The sequence below is a fragment of the Barbus barbus genome, assembly GCF_936440315.1.
Source record: "Barbus barbus genome assembly, chromosome: 29".
In the NCBI taxonomy this organism is placed as follows: Eukaryota; Metazoa; Chordata; class Actinopteri; order Cypriniformes; family Cyprinidae; genus Barbus; species Barbus barbus.
Genome location: NC_136757.1, coordinates 3,883,328 through 3,904,114, shown reverse-complemented (window position 1 = coordinate 3,904,114; position 20,787 = coordinate 3,883,328). Strand labels below are relative to the sequence as shown.

At 38.8% G+C, this 20,787-nt stretch overlaps 2 protein-coding genes across 13 annotated transcripts in view; one reads left to right on the top strand and one right to left on the bottom strand.

The window, feature by feature from the left end:
• Positions 1 to 114: 114 nt before the first annotated feature.
• LOC306849586 (Y-box-binding protein 1-like) lies at positions 115 to 8,700 on the top strand. Of its 5 annotated transcripts, none has more exons than XM_079384743.1 (8): positions 115 to 526; positions 2,680 to 2,743; positions 2,956 to 2,989; positions 3,081 to 3,170; positions 5,541 to 5,858; positions 5,970 to 6,055; positions 7,359 to 7,623; positions 8,375 to 8,700. In XM_079384743.1, the coding sequence occupies exons 1-7, from the start codon at positions 418 to 420 to the stop codon at positions 7,585 to 7,587; spliced, it is 930 nt and encodes a 309-aa protein (XP_079240869.1). In that variant the 5' UTR covers positions 115 to 417; the 3' UTR covers positions 7,588 to 7,623; positions 8,375 to 8,700. The 5 variants fall into 5 exon arrangements, 4 of the variants coding, with proteins under 4 accessions (XP_079240869.1, XP_079240866.1, XP_079240868.1 ...); XM_079384740.1 differs by having other exon boundaries at positions 157 to 526; positions 5,970 to 6,067; positions 7,356 to 7,623; XM_079384742.1 differs by having other exon boundaries at positions 217 to 526; positions 7,356 to 7,623.
• Positions 8,080 to 20,787, bottom strand: part of LOC306849585 (rho guanine nucleotide exchange factor 16-like) — a 25,274-nt gene continuing 12,566 nt past the window's right edge. For 6 of the 8 annotated variants that reach the window (XM_079384734.1, XM_079384736.1, XM_079384739.1 and 3 more), the window contains 9 exons: positions 19,326 to 19,478; positions 19,082 to 19,211; positions 12,966 to 13,040; positions 12,523 to 12,615; positions 11,231 to 11,385; positions 10,020 to 10,157; positions 9,373 to 9,440; positions 9,134 to 9,235; positions 8,567 to 8,974 (listed from right to left, as the gene is read on the bottom strand). In XM_079384734.1, coding sequence (XP_079240860.1) covers positions 8,835 to 8,974; positions 9,134 to 9,235; positions 9,373 to 9,440; positions 10,020 to 10,157; positions 11,231 to 11,385; positions 12,523 to 12,615; positions 12,966 to 13,040; positions 19,082 to 19,211; positions 19,326 to 19,478 — 1,054 coding nt within the window. In that variant the 3' untranslated portion in view covers positions 8,567 to 8,834. Of the gene's footprint in view, positions 8,975 to 9,133; positions 9,236 to 9,372; positions 9,441 to 10,019; positions 10,158 to 11,230; positions 11,386 to 12,522; positions 12,616 to 12,965; positions 13,041 to 19,081; positions 19,212 to 19,325; positions 19,479 to 20,787 lie in introns of all 8 variants that reach the window. The other 2 variants (XM_079384733.1, XM_079384732.1) reach the window with 2 other exon arrangements.

Below are 20,787 nucleotides of genomic sequence, written 5' to 3'. Positions count from 1 at the left end.
TCTGGGTCAATATTTTCCTTTTGTTTGGGATATATATCTGCCAGTATGTCTGGAAGGTTAAATGGGGTCTTCAATTCTGGGCGGTGCTAATTCTTTTTGTAACCAATCATGAACAGACTTAAGGTGCTTTCCGTATGATTGACAGTAAATAGAACCAATGAGCGTCAGTAAAATAATTGACGTTGACTGATCGCAAGTTAAGCGACCAATTGGATTGAAGGATGGGTGGAGAGAAGTGACAGAATATTATCCGGCATCGTCACTCGGTCCGTCCAGTTCGATCGGCAGCGGGAGCGAAGAAAGGAAAGCGGAGAGCCTGAAGGCAGCAGCCCCCACCACCGCCGGCCCAGGTTACCATCTAGCACCGGGAAAAACACACTAGAGAGCCACCGCCGGCTTTAACAACAATAAAACAACATGAGCAGCGAGGCCGAAACACAGCAGCAGCCGCCGCAGCCTGCCGCCGACGAGGAGAGGCCATCCAGCCCGGCAGCCGCAGCTACCGCGGGGGATAAGAAGGTCATCGGTAAGCCTTTCAGCGAAACCTCAGTTCTTTCGTGTTGGGGATTCGTTTATTCAAAAGAATATATTTCTTTAATACGTCGCCGCTGTAAGGTTTAATACAAATGAACGTTAACGGATTTTTCAGTTAGGGAAAGCGCGTGGCCTCACGGCGACCGTGTGGTGTCGTTATCCGGCCACCGACTTAATATTAACGTTACTGTATTGCCTTGGCTACCCGGCCAGTGCTTTTGTTATGGAGTTGTCTTTACGTCATATATTTAAGGATGTATGTACGTTAAATTTGAGACGTTAAACGGTCTCAGACCGTTTAAATGTTCGCTCGCGTGCCGCGTTCCATCAAACCGCCATGACGCGTGCTCGAGTCCGAGGCCTGCTTCAGTGAACACGAGTCACAACGCGCTTCTCGCTCCGCAGAGCCGCTAGCGTTATTTACTGCCCATAAACACACCATACGACTACTATATTATGTCTATATATGCATATGTTTACTTTTCAGGCCGTCGATGTTTACGGTGAATGAAACGGGTCCTTGAGCTTGGCCTTGATCTTGACATGATGACCCAGATCATTATTAGCTATTCGCGTGAGAAACAACGTTAAGTTACACTCTATTATACGAGTCAAACTGTCGTGTTCGGTGTGAACCGCGTCGGGTTTATACTCCGACGATTATTTCGAAGGCCGGTTTCTTGGGGGGAAGCGAATATAAGCCAGGCTAAACTCTCTCCCTTTGTTCGCGTGGGGCGTTTGACGCGTCGCGCATACGTGTCCTCATATCCATCAACGCCGTCTCCTGAAGATCCCCTCAGCCAAGAGGCGATTTAACATTATACTACAGATTGCATAACGATCGTTAACGATAAGATAAGCGTCGTCTACTTCTGCGTCGCGACCCTTGATATAAAATGTCCGCCATGGGGTTTGGATGATGGACGCTTCTTTTGTCTTATCTGCTGCTGCAAGCTCATAGCGCTTCCAACGATTAGCCAGAAGCGCGAATCACTTGCCAGTCGAGATCTAAACAAACGCATCATCTCGTAATGACTGCTGTGTGCTGTAGTGTGGATGGAGACTCGAGACTGTTTGGCTTCGATCCGGCCACATGGCTGATGCTAGCGTGCTAACTGCAGTTAGCATCTCAACCGCATCACTTCCTACTTCAGCTCCACATTGGCCAAATAAATGCGCTTACTAATAAACTACAGCATAAACGATATTTTTAACCAACACAGTCATCTTTCACCCCAAGATTTAGTTTTTATATTTTATATCCAGTTTTAGTTGTTTCATGACAATTAAGAACTTAATTTTTTTGTTTGTTTTTTACTTCAATTTCTTTAATTCCTATTATTCTAGGTGGTGATTACTGTAATACAGGTTATTATTTTTATGACTATTTGGAGAGAAGTGTTTGAATGTCATGAAGCAAAAGGCTTATTGTTCCAAAAAACGATTATTTCTTTATTTTATATTTAAATAAATAGATTATTTGGATAATACCTGTTATATTGCATTTTTTCCCCTCACTCTAGTACCCCTGTCTTAAAGGATTATACACCCAAAAATAAAACAAGCTGATACAAACCTGTATGAATTTCTTATGCGTAACGCACACAAAAGAATACATTTTGAAGAATGTTGGTAAGCAGCATTCTGGTGTCCACTGACTGTTGTTAAACACATTCTTCAAAATATCTTGTGTTCAACAGAAGAAAGCAACTCAAACAGGTTTGGAACAACCTGAGTAAAAGATGACAGAATGAATTTTTGGGTGAACCGTCCTTTTGTGTTATGTCTTGATTACTCTTGCCTGAATATTTGTTGTCTTCACAATGTTAAAGACAGAATGGTCTTCATAAGATGGATAGGGCGTTAATAATGTTAACTCTGTGGGTCAGGGCCTTTCATGGTGATGGAGGCTCTTCTGATAAGAGCAGCTGCCTTTGCATCACAGTCTATTAAAAGCACCACAGTTGGAGGTTATAAATAGAAGACACAAAATGAACTCAACTCGCCAAGGATGGCGTTTAAATGACTTTGCTAATGTGATGCATCTCTTTCTCAATAGTTGTAGCTTTACTTAAATAGAACAGTGTCTGATATTTCAAAACAATCTTGGTTTGGTTTTAAACTTATTTGTTTTTCTCTTTAAAGCAACAAAAGTCCTGGGGACAGTGAAATGGTTCAATGTAAGGAACGGCTACGGTTTCATCAACAGGTAAATGACGTTCTCTAAAGACTCTCTCTAATATGATATGTGGGTCAGGGAACATCCACAATCCTATTACAGCCATTATGTGCTTACAAAGCCAGACCTGGCTTGCACTAGCACACTATTTAGTCAAATATTTAACTTGCTCTTCAACCCTGCATGCTTGTTTATTCTCCATCTGTTCTCAATCTTTAACATTTCACTCTGAATTTTTGCAGGAATGACACAAAGGAAGATGTCTTTGTGCACCAGGTAGTTATTTGCTTTGTCACCATAATGGCATAAAAAATGTTTTGGGGGTGAAATGTGTTTTCTGATTGCTTGTGCTTTTTTTTTTATCCAGACCGCCATAAAGAAGAACAACCCAAGGAAGTATCTTCGTAGCGTCGGGGACGGAGAGACTGTGGAGTTTGATGTCGTAGAAGGGGAGAAGGTGAGCTTGAGTTTTTATTATTTAGAGTTCAACTAGTTTCACACTCCTGAGGCTTAACTGCACTGTTTTGGTATTTAAAAAAAAGTGTTTTCATGGCATTCATTTAAGGTTCTTATTACGGATGGAACAATGTATTATTATTATTATTATTACTATTTATTTATTAATGCACTACCGGTCAAAGGTTTGTGCGTCTTTAAAACGTTTTGATCAAAAGCCTTAAATTAAATATTTGAAGATATTCAGACAATTTTGTGTGTACAAAATTCAGAGTCTTAACTGAGTTTTTTGGACCTTCAGTGTCCATGCATGTGAACTCCTTATGAAGTTTCTTGAATAAGCAGAGTGTGACCTATATTTAAGGCACTTTGCATTTGTTTGGTCTCTAAAAGTCAAATTATGAAAAAATTGGAATTATGTAATCTCAAACAGGCTAAGTATTAAAAATAAATTAAAATAATGATTATAATAAAAATAAAAGTTTGACTGATAATGTGTAGCTAGAACCATTTATTAGGGGTTGCTTCCTTAAGTGTTAAAAAAAAAAACCTTAGTGGATTCTAGTGTTGGGTGATATGCTCAATTGTCCTATCGTCAGCCTGTGAGATCGCAGATACATATGTGCTAATTTTATTTAAATATTTATTTACTTGGTTTCATTGCCGGAAAGTGAACCAACTCCAGCGTAAGGCTAAAACCCGCCTAATGTTGTTAATATGACTGAATTTGTATTTAACATGATAAATTAATAGAAACATTGTAATGTAATTATAATGCTTATAATTCCTCAGTTATTCAAAGAGCAGCTACAGAAAATGGGCATTTACATTACCAAAGAACATAATCAATGACTTGAGTCTAGCACAAGTATATGCAGTTTAAAAACACTCCTGATATAATCAGTGAAGCTGTCTACACTTTGATGAATAAATATCTTATACATTTGCACTTTGTTTATGAGAGAATTCGTGAGAGAGCTGAATTCAGTCAGCGAGAACAACAAAACTCATGACTCTATGAATGCAATGGCCAATCAGAGGCGTTCAGATGAGTCAACGGAATTGAGTGTGATTGGTTATAACGTGCAACACCAGGGGTAGACAATAAGGGAAATTTTGAAGTTCACTGGCCCAACTATCAAAACCACTGGCCCAGGTCAACGCGTCGGGTATTGATCCCAATAATCACGAAAAAGAACAGTATGCTTGAACAACATGAATAACATTTTTTTTTTTAAGGTAGGTTTAGTGCAAAGTGCAGCAAAACTGCAAAAACATGAAACAAGTGAAAATAAACCTATTGCATAGGATTCATCACTCCAGTAAAGCCAATTCTTGCTGAAATTTCCTTGTTGTAACGGAGAGCGCAGCTGATGGTTGCTTAGCAACGACAGACGCCTCCGGAGCGCAACCGCCCGAGCGCTTTGGGGAAAAAAAGAGAAAGCGGCGCGCCTAGCGTTTTCCGCGCGTTTTTAGTTTTTCCAAAGCGCTCGGGCGGTTGCGCTCCGGAGGCGTGTGTCGTTGCTAAGCAACCATCAGCTGCGCTCTCCGTTACAACAAGGACATTTCAGCAATGGATTTCCAACACCGAAAAACACTTGCTGTAACTCTGTTACAAGATTTATTTACTAAGAAAAGTAAAAACGCCGCAGTGTTTGGGTGCACCCCATACTTCAAAAACGCTGCTGAGGTTTCAAAGTAACGGAAAAGGTGAGGAAGCTGATTGGTTGGTTCTTGTCACATGACCTGCGGTGCTTTTGCGGCATTCTGAAAAGTTGATGTTTTTTTATCTCGATGCGGCGCGGACGCGCCTGGAAAAAACGAGTGCGTCGCTTCCATTATGAGCGCGCATACCGCGCGTCTCCATTTGAAATAACGAACTTGAGCGCGCAAAAGACGCGATATGTGAGCGGCCCCTAAGACTGTCGGGATCACGTAACGTGTTAGCGGTGGTTACCGAGACGATTTAACAGAAATCAAAACACAGAACCACAGGTAATTAATGTGAAATTAGCCTTTTCTTTTTTTTTTTTTTTTATCGAGGCATTATTTTTACTGGTCCCACCGGGCTAGTGGTTGGAGCGATCTGGTGGCCCTGACGGTTTTAAAAGTACGTCCGGGCCACCGGGCCATTTATATTGTCGACCCCAGAACACTGTACCCTAGTGGATCTAGAGGGTAAAAAGAGTTAAATTCCTTACATAAACTGTAGATATTGATCTAAATATCAAATTTCTGCCCAGACTACTGTACAGCAGCCTTTTCAAAATGACTTCCAGGAAATTTCTCCGTTGTGCGTCCATTATCCAAACTAAATGCGTGTCTATTGAATTATATAGAGATTCGATATACATTGTCTTCATTCTTTCAGGGTGCTGAGGCAGCCAATGTTACTGGCCCGGGTGGTGTTCCTGTGCAGGGCAGTAAGTATGCGGCTGACAGGAACCGATACAGGCGGTTCCCACGCAGGAGGGGCCCCCCTCGTGACTACCAGGAGAACTATCAGAGCGACGGAGAGACACGGGAGAAGAGAGAAGAGGAAGAAAACGCCCCCGAGGGTGAGATAGAGCAAGAGCAGCGTAGACCCACCTACCCCGGCAGGCGGCGCTACCCCCCATACTTCGTGCGAAGGCGTTACGGTAGACGCCCCGCATACACCAACACACCCCAGAGAGGAGACATGACAGAGGTAGGCTAAAATCTGAATCCATGAATTGAATATTACATTATATAGTGCTTCGAAACTAAATGAATGTTGTTCGAAGCTTTTTGCCAGAGACGTACTCTTCTTGACTTCTAGGGTGGGGAAGTTGACGAGAACCAAGGTGGTCCAGACCAGGGCAACAAACCAATGAGGCAGAACTACTACAGAGGCTTCCGACCAAGGTTCAGAGCAAGGTTTGCATGTTGTGTTTGCAGACCTGAGGCTGCAGCAGTAAGATGAGCAAGACTGCAGTTAGAGCCGAACGATATTTCAGATATTCACAATATTTGAAGTTAAAATTAGGCAATATTGTGAATACTACTTAGTTTGGCTGTTAAATCTCCTAAATGAGGGTCCCTGAAATCTGGCCCTGGAAGGCTACTGCCCTGCAAAGTTTAGCTCCAACCCTAATCAAATACACCTAAGAAAGCTAAGTCTTCAGAGTTACTGGAAAACTTCAAACCCTGCTCAGACTCACCTACCTGAGGTAAACTCAAGACCAGATTTGAGGAACCTTGTATGTAAAATGACAGTATTTAGGACATGTATATCTGAACTCATGAGTATATGAGAACAAGAAGTCTGAACTACATTTTTGTTTGTGAAATTTAAAATCAATATTTGCTCAGGTCTGCATGGCATTTTGCATATTAAATTGTTTTGGTAATTCTGCATTGGTATTTTGTGTAGCTGATGCATGCTTTTGTGGCCCAAACTTAACTTATGGTAGAATAAGCGCAAAGAATCAATCACTAACAATAGAGTCCCTAGATTATTTCTGATAAGAAAAATAACACAAATTGTATGTTAGCAAGTTAAAACACTAGGTGTGTTCGATCAGTCTGCTCAGTGCTGCTTTAAGTTGGTGTGTGAGACATCAAAATACCATGAGAGCTTTAGAGATGGCACTTTGAAGTCAAACACCTTTTGTCTTTCATTTCGGTGCCATTATTAGCCACTGGCCAGACAGATAAACAAACATAGACTGGAAGTTAACTTCGGGCCAGGCACATGCATCCGATGAAACAGTCTTGAGTGTGAAGCAGCATGATTTTTTTGGTATTACATTGAAAACATGCATGTATACATGCATACAGGAAGTTATCAAGTTGCTTTTTTTTTTTTTTGGTGAAAATGTAGCTGAATTGGCCAGTTCTAGTTGAAATGTAGTTAAGCATGACTGGTCCATTTAACAGCTAATTCTTTGCTTGATGTTCCTCTGAGAACTTGACCCTAATGGATTCTCTAGAGCAGACCCCTAGCTCTGCACGTTTTGTATGTCTTGCAGTCTCTACTAGCGGGCTGATGAGTTGAATAAGGCAGACATACAAAATGTGCAGGGCTAGGGGTCCTCCAGGACAGGTTTGAGAACCACTACTCTACAGCATCTTCCTATTTCAAGCAGGTTTAATTTTTATTTGAGCCTTTAGATTTGTTGGATCTTTTAAGCTTTGTGTGTAAGTGTTATATCATCCTATCCAGCAGGGGTCCCCCACGCCCCCGGCCGGAGCAGGAAGGGGAGGAGGATAAGGAGAATCAGGGCGAGGGTGGGCAGAACCAGGAGCCCCGTCAGCGCCGCTACCGCCGCAACTTCAACTACCGCCGCAGACGGCCCCAGACAACCAAGCCTCAGGACGGCAAGGACAGCAAGGCACCCGATGCATCAGCCGACAAATCAGCCGCTCCCGAAGCAGAACAGGGCGGAGCAGATTAACCGCCACCGGCTTGAACATCTAGACCATCCGGCCGGGTGGGTGCTGCTGTCATTGCATGTGATTTGAATGTACTTGTTTATCAAGTATTTTGGGTTTTTGACTGTGGCGTGGTTTCTTAGTGAACCTTTCATGAGTCCATCCTGTAGGTATTTTCTTTTGTGTTTGGGTTTTGTTTTGTTTTTCGGAACATGTCCAGGTCACATTTCACACCCCAAGACTCAAAACCAAAATGTTGTTTATTTTTTGCTTTAAGAAAATAAAACCTATTTGTTGAAGCATTGATTTATTTTGCTTTGCCATTGTTTTCATAACAATTGAGCACATTTTCTTGTGTGTAAAATCATTGAAAATGTATACATCCTGGTGCTTTTCCATGCTTTTTTTTTTTTCTGCTGAATACAATTCTAATTTTACTGTAACGTGCATAATGGTCATAAATGCTTTATAAAAGAATTTAACACTTAACTTTCCTAATTTTTTTTTTTTTTTTTAACAATGCATGAGCTATGACTTGGATATTTTCGTGAAATTTGCTTTATATTTGAATTGTGGTGTTTATCAGCACATAATTGTGTGGCAGTAGAACGGGAGGGGATGGACTCTAGATAATGGATGTGTTTCAGCTTCAGTTTGCACTTTTCATTGAAAGTCTAGATGATGATGCTGTGGATTTGATCTAGCAGACAGTCTGGCACACTGTTGTGCTTATGCTGCTGATTGATAGATTTTAGAAGTCGTTTTAAACATGCTAACCTCTTTTCTTTTTTTTTATGTTTGCATTTGCAGTTTTGTCAAGCAGAAACATCCAAGATCTGAGCAATAAGAAACATGACTTCGATCGTCTAAGCTTGCGAAAATGCATTTCGACCAGGTTACCACCAATTGCCTGCAGACTCTATGCAGACCTGTTTTCTTTTTCCATTACTTTTATGTGACAGCTAAAAAATTTTGGGGAAACAGCAGATGTTTTTCTAAATTGGTCTTAAGTTTTTACACCAAATGGTTTTTAAAAGTAATTTGATATCTGGTCAGTTTGACATTTTTAAATAACTTTTTATGTATCCAAACATGAATTTTAACAAAGGCAAGCTGAAATAAAACCAGAAACAGTTCCTCTAGTGTGAGTGGTGTTTGCTGTGAACTAAGTTCATGAGGTCTGCAGAAAGTGTTCTAATTCACATTACAAACACTTGTTTAAACTCATGAGTATCTGTAAACAGTGTCCTTCAGTGTATCGTGAGTCCGCTCAGACGTCGGTCTCCTTGCGCAGTCGCTCCATACGCTGTATGTTGTTCTCCATGGCGGTGCGGTTTGTGATCAGAGTGGCACATTTGGCAGGAAACCAACCCCTCTCACCATCTCTCATCCGTTCTCCATGACACCAGCCTACAGCAAAACAGAGACTCGCACATTGCCCTAATTTCTGTATATTTACACATTAATTTAGTAAACTCTTATCCAAAGCAACCCAAGAAAAAGGCCATGGGAGAGGGTATGTTAAGTGACGCACTGAGAGGTTGACGCCATTTCAGCTTCCATGTTTACCTTCCACTTCCTGTAAAACGATGACCAGTTCTGCCTGCTGCAGGCTCAGCTCATCTGGAGCTTTTGGCATGTAGGCTTTGGTAGCTTCATATTGAGGCAAGTCTTAGACACCCAAACAAAATGAAGTGTTAGTGATAGAACATGCTAAACCTGAGCAAAAAAAGTGGTTACCAAGAATTAATGTGCATAAAAATGATGATGCAAGGCTGTTTTAATGACACTGAATGGATCAGACTCACCATCATTAGCGATGCTCTCGCTTTTTTTGACATCGTCGAGTGCAGAGACCCATCTAGCTCTGTCCAGCCTAAAAACATTTCCGAGCAATAATCCATCATTTACAACAGAAATGAGGGCAAAAACTAAATATTAGGGAGTAACACTTAATTTGCCCATTATTTTCAGTATAATTCTAAAAACATGATGTCCTTTTGTCTTTACATTTAGTCTTTATATTTTTAATAATATTACAAGACGACTGAATTGAAACAACCTAGGTTTACTTGATTATCCATGCATCATTTTCAAGAAAAGTCATGTTAAAATGTCTATAAAAATAAAGCCTGATTTTTCAAATATACTCCCCAAAAAAAACACACATGCAAACATTTTTAGATTTTGTGTAAAGGTTCACTATCTTCAATTTCAAGATATTAAATTCTTATTTCATATGTCATGCTTTACAGGGTTAATTATGACATCACGTCACATATTATTGCTTTCCCATCAAAACTATTTAACATTTATTGTGCTTTTCTGGAGAAAATAAAGGGTGAGAATCACCCTTAAAAAACTATGCTGGTGGTATTCCTACCATATTCTAACATCTTGTGTTTAAAAGAAGAGCTCCACCTGCTGATGGACGGGTGTTTGATGGGGATCTTACTTGCTTTCCGCCACGAGTATCATCTGCTCACTGCTGGCATTCATCAGCAGCTTCAGATTGAGTTTGGAGTCTATCATTTCCTCTTCCACCTGAACCTTGTCCACAGTGGCATAGTCCAACACAACATAACTCTCCTCACTAGATAAACAGAGTGTTATTGAAACCATTAATATCAGTTATGCAACATATTCATGAACAAAGCGTTCTGTATAGCCAGAATACATGGATGACCTACTACATTTGTCAAATCACTGGGTGCTGTATCCCACAATGCAATGGGTTAACACTGAAAAATGAACCTCAAGTATTATCAGCCATCATTTTCTACTATGTAAAATAGTAACACTTTACAAAAAGATCCTGTTAGTTAATGCATTAACTAATAGGCCTATTAACAGAATGTGCTATACATATCTAGTTAATAAAACATACAGTGTACTTTATCAGTAGTATACCTATCTAAGAAAGTACTGGTAATATAAGGTAAGTACATGGGGTAGGTTCAGGGTTAGTACCTAGTACTTGTAATTACTATAAGTACATATATGTACATGAGTAACAGGACTTTAAAATAAAGTGCTACCAAAAATGTGTTCATTGTTTATTCATGTAAGCACACAGACATTACTAATATTAAATGTATACGTGATAATTAATGTATCAGTAATAAATAGTTATGTTTTAACTAATGTAAACAAATTAAATCTTGCTGTAAAGCGTTACCAGTTCAATACTGTATATTAACTTTCAAATACTGGCAGATAATGTGTTAACTTTTGGAAATGATTCTTTGTTATTTATTAAAAACAGACCTTCATGTAATCTATAGCCACATTATTTACATGTATTATTTGTCTGCAGGATAATGTGGATTCTACACATTTTTCTTTCTTTAGCTGACAGCATTACACTGTTACCGGGAACTGATTAATTATATTAAATTAAATTATTAATTATAAGAACATACAAGGGGTGTGAGATGTGTTTGAACTTTTTCTTTGTCTCAATTTGTGAAAAGGGCCCATTACTAGTTCAGGAGGAGCGTAGTGAAGTGATATGAAGCTCTAATGTGGCCAACAAACCAGGAATTAAAGCAATGCAGTAACTACGTTTGTCATCCAGTCAGGATCAGGAATTCATGATCAGTGCTGTGGTGTGATAGAGTGGATGCTGTTATGTGGTCCGAGACTGCACAGCCTCACAGGTCTGACCTCTTTTTCTTGGTGACGATGAGCACATCATTGAAGAGGAACAGATAGTAGCTCTTAATGCTGATCGCCTTCCGGAAAATGCTCAGATCATCAGTGTACACAGCCAGCTCACCGCTCTTCTTCAGCCAGCGAGATGACGACACTAACGGGAAAGGCTAAAAACATACATACACAAGCATTTAGATACTAATAGAAAAAGTTGAGAAACAATCCTTTCTATCTTAACACACATCCCTGGTCTTTTGTGTTTTTCTTTGCAATGGCTTTTCAGCTGATCTCTGTCTTAATCTTTAACTAAAATCTTGACATCTGGCAACCGCAACCATGAAAGCTTGAAGAACCTTCACTTTCAGGAAAAAAAAAGTACAAAAACTGTCACCAGGTTTTTTTTTTTTTTTTCAACTGCTCACACACATTTTCAAAACTTTGCCTCTTAACTTCACACACAATGCAAAATGCCTCACATCTCTTGCCAAATGAAGCACTGCATTCAAAATATCACAAACATTTGCCATAATATTAATTCCTGTTAGATTTTGTGTGTGTTGTATTCAGAATTGTGTGCAAAATGTGTTTTATGAAATTGAAAGGGCAATAATTAGTATATGGTTTTGCAGATTTGGAGTGTGCTTCTGCCGTTTGCGTGTCAGGTTTCAGAAATTGTGTGACAAGTAAAGATTTTGTGTGTAAGCAGTTGAAAAAAAAAAAAACCTGAAAAAAGGAACACTTTTCTTCCTTTTAGGTGCTATATGTATGCTATATATATGTAGCTTTAAGGTACCTACATGCACCATTTAGGTACGAAGGTGTACCTTTTGAAAAGGTACGGCCTCAGTGACAGCTTTTGTACCTTTTATTCTGACATTGTTGTTACAAATGCAATGCTAATGCCAAATGAAACAAACATTTTCAGGATAAATAGGCTAACCAGCGGTTAAATATCACAGAGGATTATGGTCAATAAATCTAGAGTAGCAGAAATCGTGATCATGATTGAAATACAATCTATCGTGCAGCCCTATGAATTTCCATAATTGACGTTCCTGTGGTTTTGACAATCTGTATTAATAAAGTGCTACAGAAATAAAGGTGTTTTGATGTGACTCTTATGATCCAATCAATTACAGATGAGTATGCTAATTTATTCACTATTTAATTTAATAATTCATCCAGAGTAATTATTTTCTTATGGAAAAATACCTAACAACCAGGCCTCATCTGGGTCAGAAATGTGAATTGCTTGCATTGAATGGGTCTCTTTTGAAAGTAACCTAACCTGCCAAAACATGTACCTTGATTTTGCCGAACTCCATCTGTTTCTGGATGGTGTACATCTGCTCCGTCCGCTCCATCCTCCGCGCTCCATCATTACAGCACTTCACCAGCTGACAGGAGAAAAGGGAAGGAAAAAAAACATTTAGATCAGCTGTGAAAAGCTGCTTTTGTGCTACTAAAACATTCAAGAGCACAGTCATATTTGAGGAAACCATCATATATGGGAATATAAGTAAGTCAAGTGTGATTGTGACATTGTGGCTTCTACAAAAGAATGTCATTCCTTAACCTCTCAGGTTTTGTTAAACAATGATAGTTGTGTGCCACGAAACACTTTCATTATTTATCTTGCAGAAACCAACCTACTCATTGAGCAACCATCCAGACAACCAGATCAGCTAGTTTTGAAAAGGTGTTGTTTTACACACCCCTAACTGATGTATAGTGAGTAGCATCGTACCTTACTGATAGCTTTAAAAGCCCAACAGGCAGCAAAGTATTCAGCTGTCTCTTTAGGGGTCTTCTGACAGATGGTCTGCGTAGATGTGGAAAGACAAAATATAACGCACAGTTTCAGTACAAGTTCTATTGTTTCAGAACCAAGTGTGTTATTGTGTCATGTGCTTTCAAGATGAACATCACTGTGGTTAAAGGGATAGTTCACCCAAATTCTGTCATTATTTACTTATTCTGAACCGGTATGAGTTTCTTTTTTCTGTTGAACACAGAAGATATTTTGAAGAACATGAGGGGTTACCAAACAGTTGACGGTCCCCATTGACTTCTATAGTATGGAAAAAAAATAATTCGGAAGTCAGTGGGAAGAAATAAACTTATACAGGGTTGAAATAGCTTGAGGGTGAGTATATGATGACAGGATTTTCATTTTTGGGTGAACTATCCCTTTAAGAGATGAGCATATACAGTGTGTGTGTGTGTATATATATATATATATATATATATATATATATATATATATATATATATATATATATATATATATATATATATATATATATATATATATATATATATATATATATAAACCCGATTCCAAAAAAGTTGGGACACTGTACAAATTGTGAATAAAAACAGAATGCAATGATGTGGAAGTTTCAAATTTCTATATTTTGTTCAGAATACAACATAGATGACATATCAAATGTTTAAACTGAGAAAATGTATCATTTTAAGGGAAAATTACTTTTTTTAAATTTCATGGCATCAACACATCTCAAAAAAGTTGGGACAAGGCCATGTTTACCACTGTGTGGCATCCCCTCTTCTTTTTATAACAGTCTGCAAACGTCTGGGGACTGAGGAGACAAGTTGCTCAAGTTTAGGAATAGGAATGTTGTCCCATTCTTGTCTAATACAGGCTTCTAGTTGCTCAACTGTCTTAGGTCTTCTTTGTCGCATCTTCCTCTTTATGATGCGCCAAATGTTTTCTATGGGTGAAAGATCTGGACTGCAGGCTGGCCATTTCAGTACCCAGATCCTCCTCCTACGCAGCCATGATGTTGTAATTGATGCAGTATGTGGTCTGGCATTGTCATGTTGGAAAATGCAAGGTCTTCCCTGAAAGAGACAACATCTGGATGGGAGCGTATGTTGTTCTAGAACTTGGATATACCTTTCAGCATTGATGGTGCCTTTCCAGATGTGTAAGCTGCCCATGCCACACGCACTCATGCAACCCCATACCATCAGAGATGCAGGTTTCTGAATTGAGCGCTGATAACAACTTGGGTTGTCCTTGTCCTCTTTAGTCCGGATGACATGGCGTCCCAGTTTTCCAAAAAGAACTTCAAATTTTGAATCGTCTGACCTCAGAACAGTTTTCCACTTTGCCACAGTCCATTTTAAATAAGCCTTGGCCCAGAGAAAACGCCTGCGCTTCTGGATCATGTTTAGATACGGCTTCTTTTTTGACCTATAGAGTTTTAGCCAGAAACGGCGAATGGCACGGTGGATTGTGTTCACCGACAATGTTTTCTGGAAGTATTCCTGAGCCCATGTTGTGATTTCCATTACAGTAGCATTCCTGTATGTGATGCAGTGCCGTCTAAGGGCCCGAAGATCACGGGCATCCAGTATGGTTTTCCGGCCTTGACCCTTACGCATCAGAGATTGTTCCAGATTCTCTGAATCTTTGGATGATATTATGCACTGTAGATGATGATAACTTCAAATTCTTTGCAATTTTTCTCTGAGAACTCCTTTCTGATATTGCTCCACTATTTTTCGCCGCAGCATTGGGGGAATTGGTGATCCTCTTGCCATCTTGACTTCTGAGAGACACTGCCACTCTGAGAGGCTCTTTTTATACCCAATCATGTTGCCAATTGACCTAATAAGTTGCAAATTGGTCCTCCAGCTGTTCCTTATATGTACATTTAACTTTTCCGGCCTCTTATTGCTACCTGTCCTAAATTTTTTGGAATGTGTAGCTCTCATGAAATCCAAAATGAGCCAATATTTGGCATGACATTTCAAAATGTCTCACGTTCAACATTTGATATGTTATCTATATTCTATTGTGAATAAAATATAAGTTTATGAGATTTGTAAATTATTGCATTCCTTTTTTTATTCGTAATTTGTACAGTGTCCCAACTTTTTTGGAATCGGGTTTGTATGTATATATATATATATATATATATATATATATATATATATACACACATACACACACTAGGGGTGGGCGATTTTCCGCTGTCCAGAGGATAATATTATATCATGGTATGAGGAAAAAATTGGCATCACATTCTAGTAGACCTTAGTTAAATTACAGGCAAAATATGTATTTTAACCTTATATAACTAGAGAAAAAAAACATGATTTCAAGATTTAAGGCAAACATATAATAGTCTGACTTTAGGTGTGTGAAAAACAGCAAATGGACTGAAAGAACATGCAAATTCACTCTGACAGCAGATGGCGCTTAAGGCCTCAATTTAGTGTTCCTTTGGTTCCCACTGTAAATAAAGCTGCTCTGACTGCACTGTGCTTATGAACACAGAGGTAAGAGAAAAAGAAAATGCCATCTAAAGTTTTCTGAAGAGAGTTCCCTGTGCTCGTTCATACAGTCATGGCCAAAAATATCAGCACCCTTGGTAAATATGATCAAAGAAGGCTGTGCAAATTAATCTGTATTGTTAATCCTTTTGATATTTTATTTAAAATAATTCACAAAATCTAACTTTTCATTGGATAATAAGAATTTAAAATGGGGGAAATATCATTATGAAATAAATGTTTTTCTCAAACACACGTTGGACACAATTATTGGCACCTTTTTATTCAATACTTTTTGAAACCTCCATTTGTCAGTTTAACAGCTCTAAATCTTCTCCTATAATGCCTGATGAGGTTAGAGAACACCTGACAAGAGATCAGAGACCATTCCTTCATCCAGAATCACTCCAGATCCTTTAGATTCACAGCTCCATGACGGTGCTTCTTCTCTTCAGTTCACCTCACTCATTTTCTACAGGGTTCAGGTCAGAGGACTGGGATGGCCAGCAGAAGCTTGGTTTTGTGCTCAGTGACCCAGTTTTGTGTTGTTTTTGAGGTTTATGTTTGGATTATTGTATGGTTGGAAGATCCAAACGTGGCCCATTATAAGATTTCTAATAGAATCAGTCACTTATTGATTTTTTATCTGTTGGTATTTGATAGAATCCATGATGCCATGTGTCTAAACAAGATGTCCAGGACCTCCAGCAGAAATATAGGCCCACAACATCAAAAATACAGCAGTATATTTCATTGTACACATGGGGTACTTTTTATCCCTGTGTTCACCAAACCCATCTTGAGTGTTTGCTGCTAAAAAGCTAATTTTTTAGTTTCATCTGACCATTGAAGCCAGTTCCAGTCGTGTCTGACAACAGAATATGCTGGAGTTTGGATGAGTGAGGAGAATTTTTCTTGAAACCCTCCCACACAACATGTGGTGATGTAGGTGCTGTTTGACAATTGTTTTCTGACCCTGAGACTCAACTATTTTCTGCAATTCTCCAGCTGTGGTCCTTGGAGAGTCTTTAGCCACTCAAACTCTCCTTCTCACCGTTCATTAGGACAATATAGACATGTCCTCTTCCAAGCAGTTTCATAACATTTTCTGTTGATTGGAATTTCTTAATTATTGCCCTGATGGTGGAAATGGGAATTTTCACTGCTCTAGCTTTTTTCTTAAAGCTACTTCACTAATTTGTGAAGCTCAATTATATTTTGCTGCACATTAGAAATATATTCTTTGGTTTTTCTCATTGTGATGGATGATTAAGGGAATTTGGGGGCTTTGTTTTCCCTCCTATTTATATTTCAGTGAATCAGGAAGCCATGGCTGGATTATTTCATGTTCATAACATCACCCTGGAGTGCTCACAATTGTGAATATGTATGGGAATATACTTCAGAGATATTTTATTCTTAAGAATTTCTAGGGGTGCCAATAATTGTGTCCAATGTGTATTTGAGAAAAACATTTATTTCATAATGATATTTCCCCCCATTTTAAATTCTTATTATCCAATGAAAGGTTAGATTTTTGTGATTTGTTTTTTTAAATAAAATATCAAAAGGATTAACAATGCAGGTTAATTTTCACAGTCTTCTTTGATCATATTTACCAAGGGTTCCAATAATTCTGACCACATCTGTATGTGTGTGTACATATACATATACATATACATATACATATACATATACATATATACAGTGCCCTCCAAAAGTATTGGAACAGTAAAGACAAAATTGCTCTGTTGGCTGTGGAGTCAAGACATTTACAAATATGATTAAAAGCTGAATATGAGACAAAACTAAAGAATGTAACATTTTATTATTGGGTGATTCAACACACAGATGTTTTTACCAGCTAAGAAGTTCAGCACTTTTATAGTTTCATCCCTCTATCTGATGAGAGCATAAGTATTGGAGCAGTTGCCTCACAGGTCTTTCTAAGTGATCAGCTGTGTCCTGTTGCAGTAATTCTTCAGATATTAAAAGCACTTCTTGCAATCGATGATGACGCACACAAACCAGGATGAAGACGAGGGAGCTGACTTTGAGAGAAAAGCAAGCAATTTGGATGCTAAAAGAAAAGAGGAAGTCAGTTAGAGCTTTAGCAAAAATAAAGGGCATGGAGAAATCAAGAGTTTGGAAACCACCAGCGACACCAGCAACCAACAACTACCTGATCGGCTGAGAAAACAACAGTAGTTGATGACAGACAAAACATAAAAGCTGTGAAAATGAATCCTAAAAGACGTGTCTGTAAAATCACCAACAACTTCCAGAAAGCTGGGGTGATTCTCTTACAATCTACTGTCCTCAGGAGACTTTGACACAGAATTACAGATGCTACACAGCAAGATGCAAACCTCTGACCAGCACCAAAAATAGAAAGGCAAGATTAGAGTTTGCAAAAAAGCACAAAGGTGAGCCAGAAGAGTTTTGGAACTGTGTTTATGGACCGATGAGACAAAGATGAACCTTTATCTAAGTGATGGGAAAGCAAAAATGTGGAGAAAAAAAGGGAACTGCAAATGATCCCAAGCATACAGCCTCATCTGTAAAGCATGGTGGAGGTGGTGTCATGGCATGGGCATGCATGGCTGCCTCTGGAACAGGCCCTCTCAACTTTACTGATGACTTAATGTATGATGACAATAGCAGAATGAATTTGGAAGGGTACAAAACCATCTTGGCTACCAATATTCAAGAAAATGCCACCAGATTCATTGGGAAGTGCTTCATATTGCATCAGGACAGTGACCCAAAACACCCTGCCAGTTCAGTCAAGGAATTTATAAGAGCAAAGAAATGGAAAGTCTTAGATTGCCCAAGTCAATCTCCTGATTTAAATCCGATTGAACATGAATTTCTCCAGCTGGAGAGGAGAGTAAAGGCAGAAACTCCCCAAAACAAGCAACAATTGTTATTGGCTGCATTAAAGACTGAGAAAAGCATTTCAAAGGATGAGAGCAAGAGTCTGGTGATGTCTATGGGTCACAGACTCACTGCTGTGATTGTGTTCAAGGGATCTGCAACTAAATAATAGCTTTTAATCTTTCACATCTGCCTTATGTTCAACTGTCCCAATACTTATGCTCACATCAATGAGTGGGATGAACTCTAAAAGCACTGTTCTTTTTATTTGGTAAAACATCTATGTGTTGAAACAGCTAATAATAAAATGTGACATTCTGTAGTTTTGTCTCATATTCATCTTTTAATCATATTTGCAAATGTCTTGACTCCACAGCCAACAGAGCAATTTTGTCTTTACTGTTCCAATACTTATGGAGGGGACTGTATATATATATATATATATATATATATATATATATATATATATATATATATATATATATATACTCCATATTTCTATTCATCACATATACACACACATATACACATATAAATACACACATATATATATATATATATATATAAATAAAGAGAGCTTGAAGGCGGTATTAGAGCAGTAGAGCAGAGGTAGAACTGAACTCCAGGTTGCATGACTTAGAAGCTCAATATAAAGGTTTACAGGAGGATTGTGTCTCTTACATCCAAAAGAAGTGGCAGGCGAGTGATTCTCTGCATGGGTAAGATGAGGAAGGAAATCATGGGCAAACCTCCACAAGCTTCACTGCCTTCAATCCGCTTCAGAGTTTCTCGAAAAGCATTGTTACTTGACCTAAACGCACAAAAAAAAGAACCATAAGTCACATTTAATTCCTATTAACAACTGTTTTCCCATCAAAAGTGCTTTGTTAGCATCTGTTCATTATTTTATTGTATGGGTGCTTACTGTAGTTTCTGGAGCGTTCTCTGCTGGAAGGTCTCATTGGAGCAGTATACAATGTACGGCTCGAAATGTTGAGTCGCATATTTATTCACTATATCACTGATGTCCTTGATCACAGGGTGTTTTTGGTGACGTGTATCCAGATCCTCAAAAAACCTAAGAAACATTAGATAAAGTAGCCTATATGTGGTCATTACATGCCAAGTGCTGCAAACAATCTCTAATTTAATTTCACATTTAAAAATAAAAAAAGTTGAATTATCAATACAGTGGAAATGCATTTGATTATTTATTTTAGGCAACTGACAAAAGGAAATACTAGGATGTGTAAAGAGCGCCATCTGAACAGAACCAGACCACCAGGGGACGCAAAAGCCTCATGTAACTCTCTGCTGCTCACTTTTTGTTTTACTGTTTGGGGAAACTCTCCAGCATTTTAAAATAAAAAGATACAAATGAAAGGCATACATCATATCACTGTGTCACTCACTGTTATGGTGTGATTTTTGGTGATTTGGAGATTTCAATTACATTTTGTCTCCTTAGTTTAAGAAAAATGGATTTCTCCTTTAACACCGCAGCTTCCACTTATTATTTGCCTATATTTTCAATATGGCAAATACTCTTTAGGTAACAAAAACACAAAGACTCATTTTACCCCCAGAGACTTCCTCCATAAGCTCCTATCAAACAGAAGATTTCGAGCCTGTTATGTCCCAGCCCTAATGGCAACTCCCAGACTGGAAGGCCGCACTCCCACAATCCAGCTAATTTAATGCGCTTGTTTCATAAACAAGACCAAACCTCATGACACAACATGCTCTGAAAGCTTTAGCATATCTTAGAATCACTTCACTTTAGCCTGTTTTAGAGCCACACCACTGAATGTCTCCAGAAGAATCATGCATTCACAGTTTCTGAGAAACAGGTATAAAGTTTCATTGTAAATGTATGAAAGACCCTTTTTTTTGTGAAACATGAATCCAGGCAGTGGCAAGCTGCTTAACCAGTTTAACCAGCGAGTCTGAACACGTCCAGCAGAGCAGATACTGCGGTCACGTCTGCTGGAAACTCCTGTGTGATCCTAGATTCAGCTTTTTAATTGCCTGTATTAAATCTGGCTCAGAAAGAAGCTGAACCCGTCATTCCAGAATTAATGATACACTATACACAGTAGTTTTCTAGCTACATCTGTCATGCATGGTTTAGCACTCATCAAGCACCAAATGACTTCATGTACTGAGTAAATAAAATAGAATTATTATTATTATTATTGGCCAGCTGCAGTGTTGCCAAGTCGGCAGTTTTCCCACGGAATTGGGCTACTTTTATACTGGTTGTTTAGGGAACCCTGGAAGGAAGACCCCCCGGAACATGATTTTAGAGCAATTTTTAAAGCCAATTCCCTGGAAAGCGATTGGGCTGGTTTTGACCTGGCAGACCTGACCAGTTGGCTGATAACGTT

What these genes read in the sequence shown, in the direction of transcription:
- LOC306849586 (XM_079384740.1), top strand. Translation starts at nt 418, where the DNA reads ATGAGCAGCGAGGCCGAAACACAGCAGCAGCCGCCGCAGCCTGCCGCC. An exon ending in GGGGGATAAGAAGGTCATCG is followed by an intron (nt 527 to 2,679) that starts GTAAGCCTTTCA and finishes TTCTCTTTAAAG; the next exon opens with CAACAAAAGTCCTGGGGACA. An exon ending in AGAGAGGAGACATGACAGAG is followed by an intron (nt 5,859 to 5,969) that starts GTAGGCTAAAAT and finishes CTTGACTTCTAG; the next exon opens with GGTGGGGAAGTTGACGAGAA.